Here is a 14,504-nt window from a genome sequence, read left to right on the forward strand (position 1 = left end):
TGGTATTTCACTCATGAGCTTTTATAATTGACAAATCAAATGGCATGTTGTTTACAACAATACAGTTTTCTCCACGTGAGGTATTCCATGAATCACTCCCAATATGCAGTTTTGTCCTTATCAAGATTAATTAAAGACTTCAGATAATGCACCCTTAGGCAGCAGTGACCACAAAATGAAATATTTTTACATCCAGTCTTAAAGATTGGGTCTAAGAATAGTAGAGTAAACATAAGTAAGAGCACCTATGTGGATGTGAAAGCTGAGCTTGAAGTGAACTGACATATTAGGCTAGGAGATAGATCAGTAGAGACGTACCGACAGACTTTTGAGGGGATATTTCAGAATAAGCATATTCCTACCATGAAGAAAAACTCTAAAGGGAGTACCCACTGTCTGTGGTTAACTAAAAAGTTAGGGAAGCATATAACTGTCCAAAGGTGAGTTTCTGGTCAGAATGTAAAGTACATAAATAGCAGAAAAAAGAAAAATAGAGTATGAGAGGTGTTAGATTCCAGCCAGACACCCAATTTAATAGATCATAATTTTGTTTTAATTTTAGCAAAATGGTGTCTCATTGAAACACGAACACACACTGCTGCAGATTTAGAAGTTTAAACACACAATAAAAATAAGAAACAATCTAAAACAGAAATTATCGGAGAAACTCAGCAGATCTGAAGAAGGGCCATTCAAGGTGTTAACTACTTTCTTTCCACACACTATACCAGATCTGCTGAGGTTCTTCAGCAATTTTGGTTTTTGTTGTTTCAGCCCTTCAGCATTCATAGTTCTTTACTTTCTTTCCGTAAAAGTATGATCCCATTAACCCCAAAGCACTCCTTTCAGAAATTAACAAGAAACAGAATAGATTTGGTGTAGTACCCAAAACATCATTTGTGTAATACTCTTGCCAGTATCTCTGTATCAAACACTTTGATCATTTTAAGTCACATGAGCTGTTAAATTAACAATTGTGGCAGCTTCCTCCTTGTGCTTCCATTCACTGCACTTTGCTTAAATGACAACTTTTTAGGTCTTTATCTTATCTGGAATCAACACTCAGTTTTTTCACTAAGGACCTTATCTACATTATTCTTCTCTTCGGAGCAATGTCATGAACAGCCATTCCAGAGTTTTCACAGGACTAAAAGACACTTCTAGTAGTTAAAGATGAAAATAAATACCTGTGTTATGGGTGTTTTCCTTAAGCTGAAGACAAAAACGCAGATTCTAAAACACCTCTTTAGAGGCGCTGTTGTTTACCATGCTGAGTCACAAACAATGTAAAATAAATAAAGTCCATTAGTACAATTGACTTCTGACATACAACCCACTGGTTACAAACTCAAAAAACAAGTCAAACTCCCCCCAAATATCATTACAATGATACAAATCCAAAAGTTTGCATCCTAGAGGAAGCTGATAAGAGCTTCTGGTTTTTGTAAAGAAAATGAGTGAGTTAAGTGGGTATTAACTTTCTGGAGAGTAAGATTTGTGAATTAGTGGTAGCTAACTGGTAGAGAAATTGAGGGTGGTGGGGGGAAAGGTAAGAAAGTTGACATGATGATGAATTTTGGATTAGCAAATGCGAGGGGCTGAGTGGCCTACCCTGGTTCTATTTCTTGCGGCTTTATATTAACGAAATGGCAGATGAAATGAACAAGTATTTTGATGCTTTCCAGTACTAGCTGTAAATAAGAAGGTGGAAAGGAGAGGGGACGGAGTTAAATTACAGTCACACGGGAAATGGTTCCAAATAAACCTACGGAGCTTGAGCTATTAAGTCTCTGGGTCCAGGCACACTTCAACTTAGTGTTTTAAAAGAAGTGGCTAATGAGGCAGTAGCTGCATCAGTATTAACTTTCCAAAATTCTAAAGGTTCAAGAAAAGCTCCATCGGACTGGAAAGTAGCAAATATAATTTTGTATTCAAGAAAGGAGGTGGCATTAAACACAAATCTATATCCTAGTTGTGGGGAAAGTAGTAAAAGCAATCTTAAAAGAGATTATGTCTGCACACTTTTTTAAAAAAAACTCAATGTAATCAGGAAGAATCAGCATAATTTTGCTAAAGAGAAATCCCGTAAAATCAATTAATTGTAAGACTACCATGTGCTAGTTGGGTTTCAAGAAGGCCTTTGATAAGGAGACACACCAAAGGTTATTGCAGAAAATAAAAGCCATTTTATATAAGGGTAACTTTTTAACATGGATAGAATATTGGCTGGCTGGCAGAAACCTGGACATGCATAAATGGGTCTTTGACAGGATGTGATGATTGGAATTCCGTAGGGTCTGTGCTGATGCCTCTGCATTTTACAATTTTTATCATTGGCTTAGATGAGGGGATTGAACACCATGGTAGATAATTTCACAAACAGCACCAAGAAAAGTAGGAAAGTATGTTGTAGATAAGGTGTAAGGAGGTTGCAGGTGGCTACAGATAGGTTCAGTTGAAAAGTGTGGCACTGGAAAAGCCTGCAGGTCAGGCAGCATCCAAGGAGCAGGAATGTTGATATTTTGGGCATAAGCCCCTCATTAGGAAAGGGGGTGGTGGTGGGGGGAGGGGGTTGTTAGCAGTGATGCCGTGTGGTTTGAGGGTCCCAAGGCAGAAGATTAGGTGTTTTTCCTCCACTCAAGTGGATTTGTTGGTGGGGGAGGCCCAGGACTTGCTTGTCCTTGGCAGAGTGGGAGGGGGAGTTGAGGTGGTCGGCCATAGGGTGGTGGGATTGTTGATGTGTGTCCCAGAGATGTTTCCTGAAACGTACTGTGAGTTGCCACCCTGTCTCCCCAGAGATTAATGTGTACAGTAGATGAGGTGTTTGGATGTCAGGAAAATATCTGCTGGATATGAAAGGGTCCTTTGGGGCCTTGGACCGAGGTGAAGGGGTCCGCTTTGGGACCCTCCAACCACAGGGCATTAATGTTGATTTCACCAGTATCCTTATCTCCCTCCCCTGACCCCATCCCACCTCATCCCAGATCCAACCCTCCAACTCAGCACTGCCTCCTTTAACTGTCCTACCTGTTGTTTACATCAGCAGAAATGAAAAATCAGCGTATTACTGAAATGGAGAATGACTGCAGAATTTTAAGGCACAGTACTTAGTTGTTTTAGTGCACATGACAAAGGTTAGTATGCAGACACAGCACTTAATCACATAGACAAATGTGATGCTAGGCTTTAGTACAAGAGAAATGGAACATTTAAAAAAAAGTTATGCTTCAGTTATACAGGGCATTGACGAAATCACATTTTATAAGGAAAGATGTAACTGCATTGGAGGTGGTTCAGAGAAGGTTCACTAGATTGAAATGTGAAATGAATGGGCTGTGTCATGAGGACAGGTTGGACAGGCTGTGCTTGTTTCCACCGGAGTTTAGAAGAGTGAGGGATCACTTGATTGAAGTGATATAAGATTCTGAAATGTCTTGGCAAACTGGATGTGGAAAGGATGTTTACTCGTGGTGAATTTAGCACTAGTGGAAGCTCATAAAATGAGGAGTTGTCCTTCTAGGACAGAATTTTCTTTCAAAGGGTCCTGTGATTTGTGGACACTACCTCCAAAGGCAATGGAGGTTAGATGATTAAATATTTTTAAGGCAGAAATAGATTCTTGGTAGGCAACAAATAAGAGATTATCGAGGTAGATGGGAATGCAAAATTTGAAACACAAACAGATCAGCCATTATCTTATTGAATGGCACTTGAGGGATCAAAGGGTGTACTTCTGCTCCTATTTTGTATTTTCTATCTCCTGGTTCATATGATGTACTTAAGTAACACTCTAATTTATTTTCTAATAATTAAAGGGCTTTTTGACTTATAAACATGCTGTGTATCTGGAGCAGTATTTACCAAATGTTTTGCCAATGTAATCCATAGAATTCCTACAGTGTGGAAATAGGCCATTCAGCCCAATGAGTCAACACTGACCCTCCGAAGTGCATCCCACTCAGACCCATCTTTCTACCCTTACCCTGTAACCTTGCATCTCCCATGGCTAACACACCTACTCACCCCTGAACATTATGGGTAATTTAGCATAACCAGTCAACCTAACATCAAAATTGGAGTGGTCAACGTAATGTTTACATTTTTGGACTATGAGCGAACTGGAGCACCTGGCAGAATCCCAAGCAGACATGGGCAGAACATGTAAACTACGTACATACAGTCACCCCAGGGTGGAATCTAATCTGGGTTCCTGGTAGTGTGAAGCAGTAGTGCTAACCATTGAGCCACCATCTACCCCAATAAATTTTAATTTTAACACTTAAAATCAGTGTAAGCCCATAAATGACACTGCAAATAAAGTAATGTTGTGACAACAGTAATAATTGTTTAGTAAGTTGTAGATCAACATTTAAAAATAAATGTCAAAATCTGTCATTTTTAATGTACTTCGTAAAACATGTTAATATTGTCATCTGAACTACTTAAGCTCATTGATCTCAGCTGGGAAGCAGTGGATGCAATTAACTCTTGCAGTCATCAATACTGATAAATCACTACATCACAGTAAGTTTCACTATAGGTCTTGACTTTAATCGGAGACAAGCCAGATTAACTTCTGAACTGAAAACAAAAAATGCTGGAGATCACAGCAGGTCAGGCAGCATCCATGGAGAGAAAGTGAGCCAACGTTTCAAATTTAAATGACTCTTCATTAGATCTGGTGAAGTGTGGAGAGGCAGCATTTATGCAATAGTGGGTGGAGAGGGGATGTTGGAATGCTGGAGGAGAAAGGATGTTGATAGTACAGATTAAGTGATTGGAATGTGAGAATGGCAGAACAATGGTGTGTCTAACTGCCAGTATGGAAAGAACAGTGAGCCGTACAGGGGTGGGGGAAGGGGAGAGAGGCTGACAGAGAATGTATCAAGCAAAACTAAAAGAAAGGCAAGGAATGGGTTCACAATTTGAAGGTGATGAACTCCGAATTGAGCCCAGAAGAATGTAAACTGCCCAGTTTGATATGAGATATTTAGACAATGTTAGCTTGCTTTCTCTTCATGGCTGCTGCCTGACCATCTGTTCATCTGCAGCATTTTTTTTGTTTTCAGTTCAAATTGCAGCACCTGCAGTACATTGTTCTTTCAGATAAACTTCTTTCAGCTGAAATCTAATAGTGGGAATTTAAGGAAATAGGTGCTACTTTCTGCAGCAAAGACAGCTTCCCAAAAACTGTGTTACCTATCTAGTGCAAGATTAAAGACATCTCATCTGGGCTGAAGAGGAACTTGGTGGGGATTGTCATGGTCCATGTAGGTACTACAACATAAGTGGGACTAACAAAGAGTTTCTCCTGAGGGGTTCTGAACAGCTCGGGGCTAAATTAAAAGGCAAAACCTCATAGGTGATAATTTCAGGAATATTGCCTGAGCCACATACAAATTAGCATAAGGTAAATGCATGGCTCAAAGATCGATGTGGGTGAAAAAGGTTCTGATTTATCAGGTGCTAATACCAGTAATGGAGAAAAAGAGCTGTTATGTTGGGTTCATTTACGTTTCTCCAGCAATATGTGTTTGTACCAGACCTTCAACATCTGCAATTCTTTGTTTTTACCAAAATATTCTTGTTTTGGGAAGCCTCTGCTTTAGACCAATTTTAAGTCTAAGTGCCTAGTTTGCACTGTGATGTTCTAAAATCAGTAATCATGCTTCTGTTATAAATATGGTTGTAACTTTAATTTGCATAAATTTAATTTGCATAATTTTAAGTGTTGATCCATTCTCTGGCTAAATAGTTTTTGAAATTGTGTGAATTATGGTCAAATATTATGTATTTGTTTTAAAATCAAACACTTTCAGATTTTAGTTCATCTGATGCCTTTTATAGGATTTTTTAACTATATATGAAGAAGCTTTGTATTTTTTTCCACTGAAATCTTCTTTCCCTTTTATTCAAAAGATGTTTCTTTCAAATGAAATTGATTTATTATTGTATACTTCAGGAGTTGGCTGTGAATTAGGAGAAATTATAAATGACTCTACATTATAGTCTACTTGGCAAGTTTAAAGTGTTGAATGATTTGGAAAACACCTTGTAATTTTGACTTTCCCCAATTAGTGATATAGCTGGAATGTTACTGAAGTCCACTGGAGAGTTCTTAGATTCTGGACTTCAGCAAAGCTGTGATGAATTTTGGGCAAGTGCTGATGATAGTACTGCATCAGATGAAATCAGGTACTTATAAATCTTTTAAAAATTACTATGCAAGTATGTTCAGTGTTGTGATTTATATGAGTAGGTCAATTCTTTTAGCAGGATTTATTTAAGTTACCTTGAGTTTTCAAATTGAATTCCAACATGACTTGCTTTACTGTACTAGAATAATAATATGAGTGAATGGATTTTACTTTGTTCTTGTTTTTGTAGTCATTTTCACTGAAGTTAGATGAGGTACCAATGTTTAAAAAGACCCCAATCAAAATGGGGGAAACAGCAGGTAGAGACTGGCTGACCTAGAGAAAGGAAATTGCTTTAACTGATGCTGCTGTGTGTAAACTGAGACACTTCTGACTACACTTTCTGTCGATATTTTCTAATTGACTTGTTCAGAGATTTTATTACACACTTCTGGAGTAGTTGGACATAAAGCTGGGCTTCCTGGCCCAAAGGTAGGAACTCTATCACTGCACCACAAGAGCCCCCAGCACTTTCTGTAATATTTTAACTTGTGTCCCCTTGAGTCAGCAAACTATTTTGGATATTTATTTTCTAATCAACCTTTTCAGAGCAGTTATTAAAAACCCCCTAGAACTGGTAGGACTGGAACTCAGGCCTTCTGGCCTTCAGTTCTGACAGAAGAACCTTTGCATTTCCTTTATTTTAAATAGGGCAGTGGCACACAGATGCTTTTTGGTAATGACAGTATTTAGGTTGACTTTCACAGTTTTACATTTCCTGAACTTCCTCTTTAGATTGGAATTTCTGTAAGACTAAGTGATTAATTTATCCTTGAAACGCTTTGTTCCAAGATACGTTTTTCTGCGTTTCTTTCAAACATTCTCTTGAAGCACAGTTTTATTATCTTGCTTGATTACACCCAAATTGAGAAGTGTCTTAAAATAATTATATTTGATTTTAGAGGGATTTAATGTTAGATGTTTTCTAATCAGTCTGTTCAGAGATATGATTACATACTTCATAGAGTAGGTGGGACTTTAGCCCAACCTTTTAGTTCAGAGACAGGGATACTACCACTCCACCGCAAGAGCCCCTGGGATATAAAGTTAGAGCATTGTAAGAGTTATTTGAAAGGATTCATTAACTCTCATTTGCTTATAGGTGTGAGCTGCACCTCACTTGTACTGCTCACATCTCTCAATCTGACACCTGAGATTACCATCCCAGTGCAGGACTGAGAAGGTTGCACTGCCATAGCTGTAACCCTTGGATTTTGAAGGATATTGCCAGAGTTGGAGGATTTGAGCTGTGGGGAGAGATTGAAAAGGCTGGGGCTGTTTTTCCTGGAGCGTCGGAGGCTTTATAGAGGTTTATAAAATCGTGAGGGGCATGGATAGTATCAGTAGACAAAGTTTGTTCCCTGGGATAGGGGGAGTACAGAACTAGAGGGCATAGGTTTAGGGTGAGAGGGGAAGGATATAAAAGAGACCTAAGGGGCAATTTTTTTCACACAGGGTGGTACGTGTATGGAATGAGCTGCAAGAGGAAGTGGTGCAACATTTAAAAGGCATCTGAATTTGTATATGAATTGGAAGAGTTTAGAGGCATATGGGATGGGTGCTGACAGGTAGGGTAAGATTGGTTTGGGATACCTGGTCGGCGTGGATGAGTTAGACCAAAGGGTTTGTTTCTGTATAACATCTCTATGACTCTAAGAAGTAAATACCTGAAGAGTTCTCCCCAGTATAATGATTCATATTGATTTTTTTAAAATGACATGTTATCAAAGCTTTTTGTCTTCCAATTATGAAAATTTGCAAGAGTACCAATTTCGGGGGGGGAATCCAACCTTTGTGTTATATAGTGCTGGTTGGTTTTACGGGTGGACTCTGAAGGCATTGGCAAGGGGAATGTACCCATTAATGCTACTCCACAGTTAAAATTTAAATTTAAATCAGACAGGTTGATTATAATTGGCTAGGACATTGCCTTGAGAAATGAACCAGAGTATACCTATCAATTTTTTTTAAGTTTAAAAAGAGTGCAGTGTGTGTACATCCTTTCTGTCTACAAAGAAGAGGGCTTTGTGTGTTAATATGTGTTGCTTCCATACTGCATGCCTAATGCATGATCCTAAATTGATTGCCAGCATAATTCTTTGCGCATGAAATGATGTTTTCTTGCTGAGCATGACATGTTGCGTTGATATGTCTACTAAGAAATCCTAAAATTAAAAAAAAAGTTAGAAGGAACAAAACCAACAAACATTAATCTCTATATTCCATGGACTAAAACGCCAGATTATAAAATTATTTGGATTCTGTGTGTTATCATTAGATCTCACTAATTGTGGTGCTATGTAAAGTTGCTTTATTCAGTTCTTTTTTTTCCTCATCGGTGTTTGGAATTTCCCACAAAGTTCTTCTCTCTCTGTAGTCTAATCTAATTGATCTTCACAGCATATATAATGAAATTATTTTTGACTTAATTTCTTGACTGTTGTTTTTGAAAGTGTCCAGTTGTGTGTTGCCATTTACAATTCATATAGCTGGAAGGACAAATTCTGCGTTCCCAATGAATATTTTTCAAATCTGTTTGTGTTGATTTGACTGAGAAAGAAATGGGAAACCAGACAAGTCCTGTCCTGACAAGTTTATCATCACATGCTTAATTATTGTAAATGTAGAGGGAGAGCAGATTCTTTCTAGGATTGGGCTCAGAAAAGGAAGAGAGATGAAAAGTTAATGCAAATTTGTAAAGTAGTTTATGTCAAGCTGTATAATTTTTTTGTATATTAAAGCAATTGAATGATGTAAAGCAGTTACATTAGTGATTTCCAAAGAACATAATTAAGATAAGTTTTTGGGACTTTCTGAAGGTACTACATAATCTTTTTTCCCCTTTGAAGTAGTGAAAAACTGGGTTGTTTAAAAAGTTTGAGAGTGCGAGATTGATCTTATTTTCTTTTCCTCCTTTTATTGATTTTGTGCAATTAGTGGTTTTCTAAAAAAATATATCATTGTCTTTACAGAAGGTCTGTTATCGAGACTAGTCGCGCATTAAAAGAGCTCTTTCATGAAGCTCGGGAGAGAGCATCCAAAGCTCTAGGATTTGCTAAAATGCTAAGAAAGGTAATGTATATGTACATACATACAGCCTTTGTGAAACACACGTTGCTGTGGTGTAGTAAAATATTCCATTTTTCTTTTTGTAGAGAATGTAGAAATTTGCCACAAGTAAAACTCCATTTTTCTTATTTAGGACCTAGAAATAGCAGCAGAATTTACTTTGTCAGCTCCTGTGCCAGAAGTTTTGGAAGCTCTTAAAACAAAAAAATATGTCCAGGTAACGTTTTTATTTTGAAAGTTGTGTGTCAATTTCCATATTGAAACTGTGAGATGCATTTACAGTCATGGAACATTAACTTAAGAGGAAGAGATTCTTGGTTTCTCGCATTTAGCTGAGAGAGCTGATAATATGTTCAAAAACCTAAAACTGAGGCAATGTGAATTTAATGTTGTCGATCCAGTGATGTATTTGGTTATCCAGTATTTGTTTACAGAGTTGTCAATGAAGCCAAGGTTGGTTTTGTTCTAATTTTAAAGTTTTATTTTCATATTTGTTTGATTATCTGCACCCATTCCTGGTTGTTTTTTGAACATTTTAAAAATAATTTTAACACTTTGAATACTACAGTTTAACTCTCAGATTGATATTATGAAATATTATGCACTTTTTAGCTTAACTACTTTGACAGGCTTCATTTTGGCCACCCGTTGCATGATCTTTGTAAATGAAACATTCTGTCTGCAGCATTAACATATATGTATATGTATCTGATAAAAGTTATGCATGATATCTTCAATGTGTACACCAAATTTGGATGCGACATTTATTATGTGGAACTTCTTTCTATTAACCTGTAGTTTGTAGAGTTGTAAACCACTGTAAACAGTGATATTTATTCCAGTATCCAGAAGAATTTTATTGATAAACTAAGCATTGCAATTACTTTTTGTAGCCAAGCATATGTCTCATTCACTCTCCACAGCAGCTAAAAATAATTGAGAACAAAGTGAATACAAACATTCTCAAAAAATGAAAATGTATATTGACAGAATGCAGTGCAGATGTAAATGAGAGTGATTTAAAAAAATCATTTGAGGGGCAAATCATTTACACAGTGGATGGTTCGCGTGAGGAATGAAATTCGTGATGAAATGGTGGATACGAGCACAGTTATGATGTTTAAAAGACAGTTGCATAAATACATGAATTGAAAATGTTTGGTGGGATATGGACCAGGAGCAGGCAGGTGGGACTAGTTTAGTTTGGGATTATGTTCAGCATGGACTGGTTGGACCAAAGGGTCTGTTTCTGTGCTGTATGACTCTATATAAGATTTCTTCCTTTTAGGCTTAACTAGGGTTCCAAACAGAAATTACGCTCTGGTCCCAGAATTGGTTGGTTAAGTTGTTTTTTATGTCCTAACGTTTTGTTGGAACTCTATTGGGAGAATTCACATGTGCACTTTGTGCTTATAACCTAGTGTGTGCCACTTTCAGTACCAACCTCTGATGTGCTTTCCCCTCTTCTTGAAATATAAGCATTGCATCCTTAGTTCAAGCTGCATATCTTCATTCTTGTCACAGCCCTAGGCATTATCCGTACTGGTGGAGACTAATGGGATGTTGACAGACCACATTCTCGTCCAACCCTGTCTCAGTGTCCCAGAACCAATCTCCAAATCTAGTGGGTATTCCATTGTGCCTCTGGCAGGTTTTCTCACCTTCCTGTTTCCCCTCAGCAATTTCCTGCTTCAGCGCCTTGTTGTTATGAGTTATGTGAGCCCTTTAGATGGACCACCCGATCCAGTATCCAGCTCAAACACTTTACATTTTGCTTATCTTTTCTAATATTTGCCTTAATGTTGCAAAAATTCATATAGCTGGTCTCTAGAATGTTTTTAGAAGAATGAGAAATGATCTAATTGAAATATACAATTCCTAAAGGGCTTCATGAAAGGTACTTTTTTCCCCTGGTTGGGAAATCTAGAACTGGATCACCGTATCAGAACAAGGATTTGGCAATTTTTGAGATGAGAATTACTTCATTCAAAACTTCGCTATTTTCAACCTTTGAGCATCTATAGATGCTCAACCATTGAGTATGTTGAAGACAGAAGCCTATAGACTTTTAGTATAAGGCTAAATGAGAAGAGTGCAGGAATCAATATTTGAGGTAGAATATCTTGTTGAATAGGGGAAGGAATGCACTCCTCATTCCTTATGTTAGGGTGTGCAGCTTGCTACAAATAATGAGATAAAAACTAATGAGATAATTCTGTATGAGGTAAAAAAAACCTGTACATCAGTCAGAGAATTTTCATTTCTCGGTTGATACAGAAAAAAACAGTCTGTTAGAGGGAGGTTTTTCTGTGGAGTCCTCTTTTCATCCTCCTTTCGTGGTTGGGTGGATAGCTGAACCTCATCTTCCATGTTTGTTTAGCTCTTTCCCTTGTGGTTCACTCTGTGGTTTTGTACAGCAGCAGCTTACTCCAGTAATTCCATTGATTCACAGGCTAAACTGGGAGAACGGTACCTTGCAGGGTATCTAGACCCCACTAAATTGCAAAAGGGTTATGGTGTGGAAGGAGGCCATTCAGCCCATCGACTCTTCTCTGGACCTTCAAATGAGCATTGTGACTTGGTGCCATTCTCGTGCCTTTTCCCCATATCTTTACAGATTGTGCCTATCTTAGCAACCCACCACCATTCTCTTAAATGCCTTAATGGAACCTGGCTCTATCACACTTCCACGCAGTACGTTCCAGACCAAAAATCACTCATTGTGTGAAAAAGATTTTTTCTCAATCACACTTCAAAGGCATTTGCATGGGTATATGAATAGGAAGGGTTTGGAGGGATATGGGCTGGGTGCTGGCAGGTGGAACTAGATTGGGTTGGGATATCTGATCGGCATGGATGGGTTGGACCGAAGGGTCTGTTTCCAAGCCGTACATCTCTATGACTGTATGTTACATTTGCAAATCAATTTAAATCTGTGGCCCCTTATTCTTAATCATTTTGGAACTGGGAATTGTTTCTCCCGATCTACTCTATCCAGACCACTTATAACTTTGAAAACTCCTATCTGATATCTTCTTCACTGTATTTCTCCAAGGTGAACAGTCTTCATATGAAAAATTTCTCATTTCTCGAGCCATCCTTCTAAGTTACTTCTGAGCATTCTCCAGAGCATTAGCACATTTCCTATAATATGGCACATACAACTGAGCTGAGGTCTAACAAATAACTTGTGCAAGTTCAACATCACCTCCTTGCTCTTTTACTCAGTGCCCACCCCTTTTAAAATTGCACCCCTTATTTTATGTCTTTCCATGTTCTTCCTATCAAGATATATTACACTTTTCTGCATTGAACATGATCTGCTGCCTATCCTCCCACTCTGCCAAGTTGTCTTTTAGAAGTTTGTCACTGTCGTCCTCAATGTACAGTGCTTCCAGATTTCCTATTATCTGCAAACCTTAAAATTGTATCTTGCACACTAATATCTACATCATTAATGTATATTAGAAAAAGCAAGAGTCCTGATGTCGATCTTTGGGGAGCACTACTACAAACCTTTTCTCCAGCATGAAACATATCCATTAAACGTTACACTGTTTTTCCTATCAATCAACCAATTTTGTATATGTGTAGCTATTATCCCTTTATTCTATGAGCTAGAACTTTTCTCTCAAGTCTGCAGCACTGTATTGGATGTGCTGTGGAGGTTCATGTACGCTAGATCAATAGCATTTCCATCATTAGCCCTTTCTGTTACCTCCAAAAAAAAATCCAGCCAGTTAGTTCATTACAATTTCCCCTTTAGCAATTCATGCTGGCTCTTCCTAGTCAATCACCCTTATCCATGTGACTACTTTTTAAAATTCACTCCGGGATCCATCCCAACTCATTCTTTCTCGAAGTTTCCTCATCATTGAAATTAAACTGGCTGGTCTGTGTTTGCTAGGCTATCCTTTCGACCTTTCTTGAGCAAGGGCGTGATGTTTGCAGTTGTCCAATTTTCTGGCACCTCTCTAAAGATTATGGCCTATGCCCCTGCAATTTCCACACACACTCTTCCTTCGTTATCCTTGGATACATGTCACCGGGTCCTGGTGCCCTGCAAACTTTTAAGTACTATCATTATCTTGTAAACCTGAGTACTAACAATCTGTGCCAATAATTCTCCATCTTATTTGCTATATTCCATGCATTCACATACGTGCACGCTAAATCTGATTGACTTCTTTATTTTCTCTGACTAAACTTATTAACTTAATATTTCTATGCTAGTGTTAGATATCTCTTAGTATTTTGTGAACTTTGGTATTCCCCTCTAATACTTTTCCTTGGTTCTGACACTCCTACCAAGTTAGTTGAAAACCCTCCCACCAGGAAAATGCCTTGCATGGAACTTGGTGCAGTTCTGTTCAGGTGCACCTGCTTGGCTTGTCCACCCAGAGCCAATCCCAGTATCCACAGAATCCGGAGCCCTGACTCCTCCATCAACTTTGTAGCTGCACGCTCTTCTGTTTCCTCCTCCTCCTCCTGTACTCACATGTAGCATTGAAAGTAATCCAAAAGTTATTACGTTTTATGTCTTGCTTGCTTGTATTCTAAGTAGCTTCCTAAACTGATTGCAGGACCACATTCCTTCTGGCTGTTCACACTTCCCAGAAGAATGTCCTGTCTGACATCTTTGACACCAGGCAGACGTCATGCCATTCTAAAGTCACATCCATGATACCTGTCTGTTTTCCTAACTAATTAATCACCTATCGCTGTTGATCATCTTTTCTTCTTCCTTCCCTCCAGTATAGCTGAACTGCTTATGGTGCCACAAATGCGGCTCTGACTGCATTTCCTTGAGGAACTAGCACCCTTCAGCTTCTAAAATGGAAAATTGATTTGCATGTTGGACCCCATGGCTCCTGCATTATATATTTGTTTCTCTTGGATTGCCTGGTTGTCACCCATTCCCTTTTGGCCTTCAGGCCCTTGACCACTTCTCTGAATGTGCTATCCACATATATCTCGATGTTGTGGATATGCTACATGCCTCAAGCTGCCACTCAGGCTGCCAAACCTGTGGCTCAATAGTGCTTCCTGGACATGTGATTTGCAAGACACGTAAGGTTTGTGACTTCCCACCTATTAGAATAGAATAGAATCCCTGTGATGTGGAAGCAGGACGTTTGGCCTATTGAGACCACACCAAACTCTGAACATCATACCATCCAGACCTGAACTACCACTCAATCTACTTGACTGAGCTATACTGCTTTATTTTAATTTTAT

At 38.5% G+C, this 14,504-nt stretch overlaps 1 protein-coding gene across 7 annotated transcripts in view; it reads left to right on the forward strand.

Moving 5' to 3' along the window:
• map3k4 (mitogen-activated protein kinase kinase kinase 4) overlaps window positions 1–14,504 on the forward strand; it is a 204,090-nt gene that overhangs the window by 109,959 nt on the left and 79,627 nt on the right. For all 7 annotated transcript variants that reach the window (XM_072581200.1, XM_072581199.1, XM_072581197.1 and 4 more), the window contains 3 exons: window positions 6,079–6,195; window positions 9,170–9,269; window positions 9,400–9,483. In XM_072581200.1, coding sequence (XP_072437301.1) covers window positions 6,079–6,195; window positions 9,170–9,269; window positions 9,400–9,483 — 301 coding nt within the window. The remainder of the gene's footprint in view (window positions 1–6,078; window positions 6,196–9,169; window positions 9,270–9,399; window positions 9,484–14,504) is intronic.

The sequence above is a fragment of the Chiloscyllium punctatum genome, chromosome 11 (genome assembly GCF_047496795.1).
Source record: "Chiloscyllium punctatum isolate Juve2018m chromosome 11, sChiPun1.3, whole genome shotgun sequence".
In the NCBI taxonomy this organism is placed as follows: Eukaryota; Metazoa; Chordata; class Chondrichthyes; order Orectolobiformes; family Hemiscylliidae; genus Chiloscyllium; species Chiloscyllium punctatum.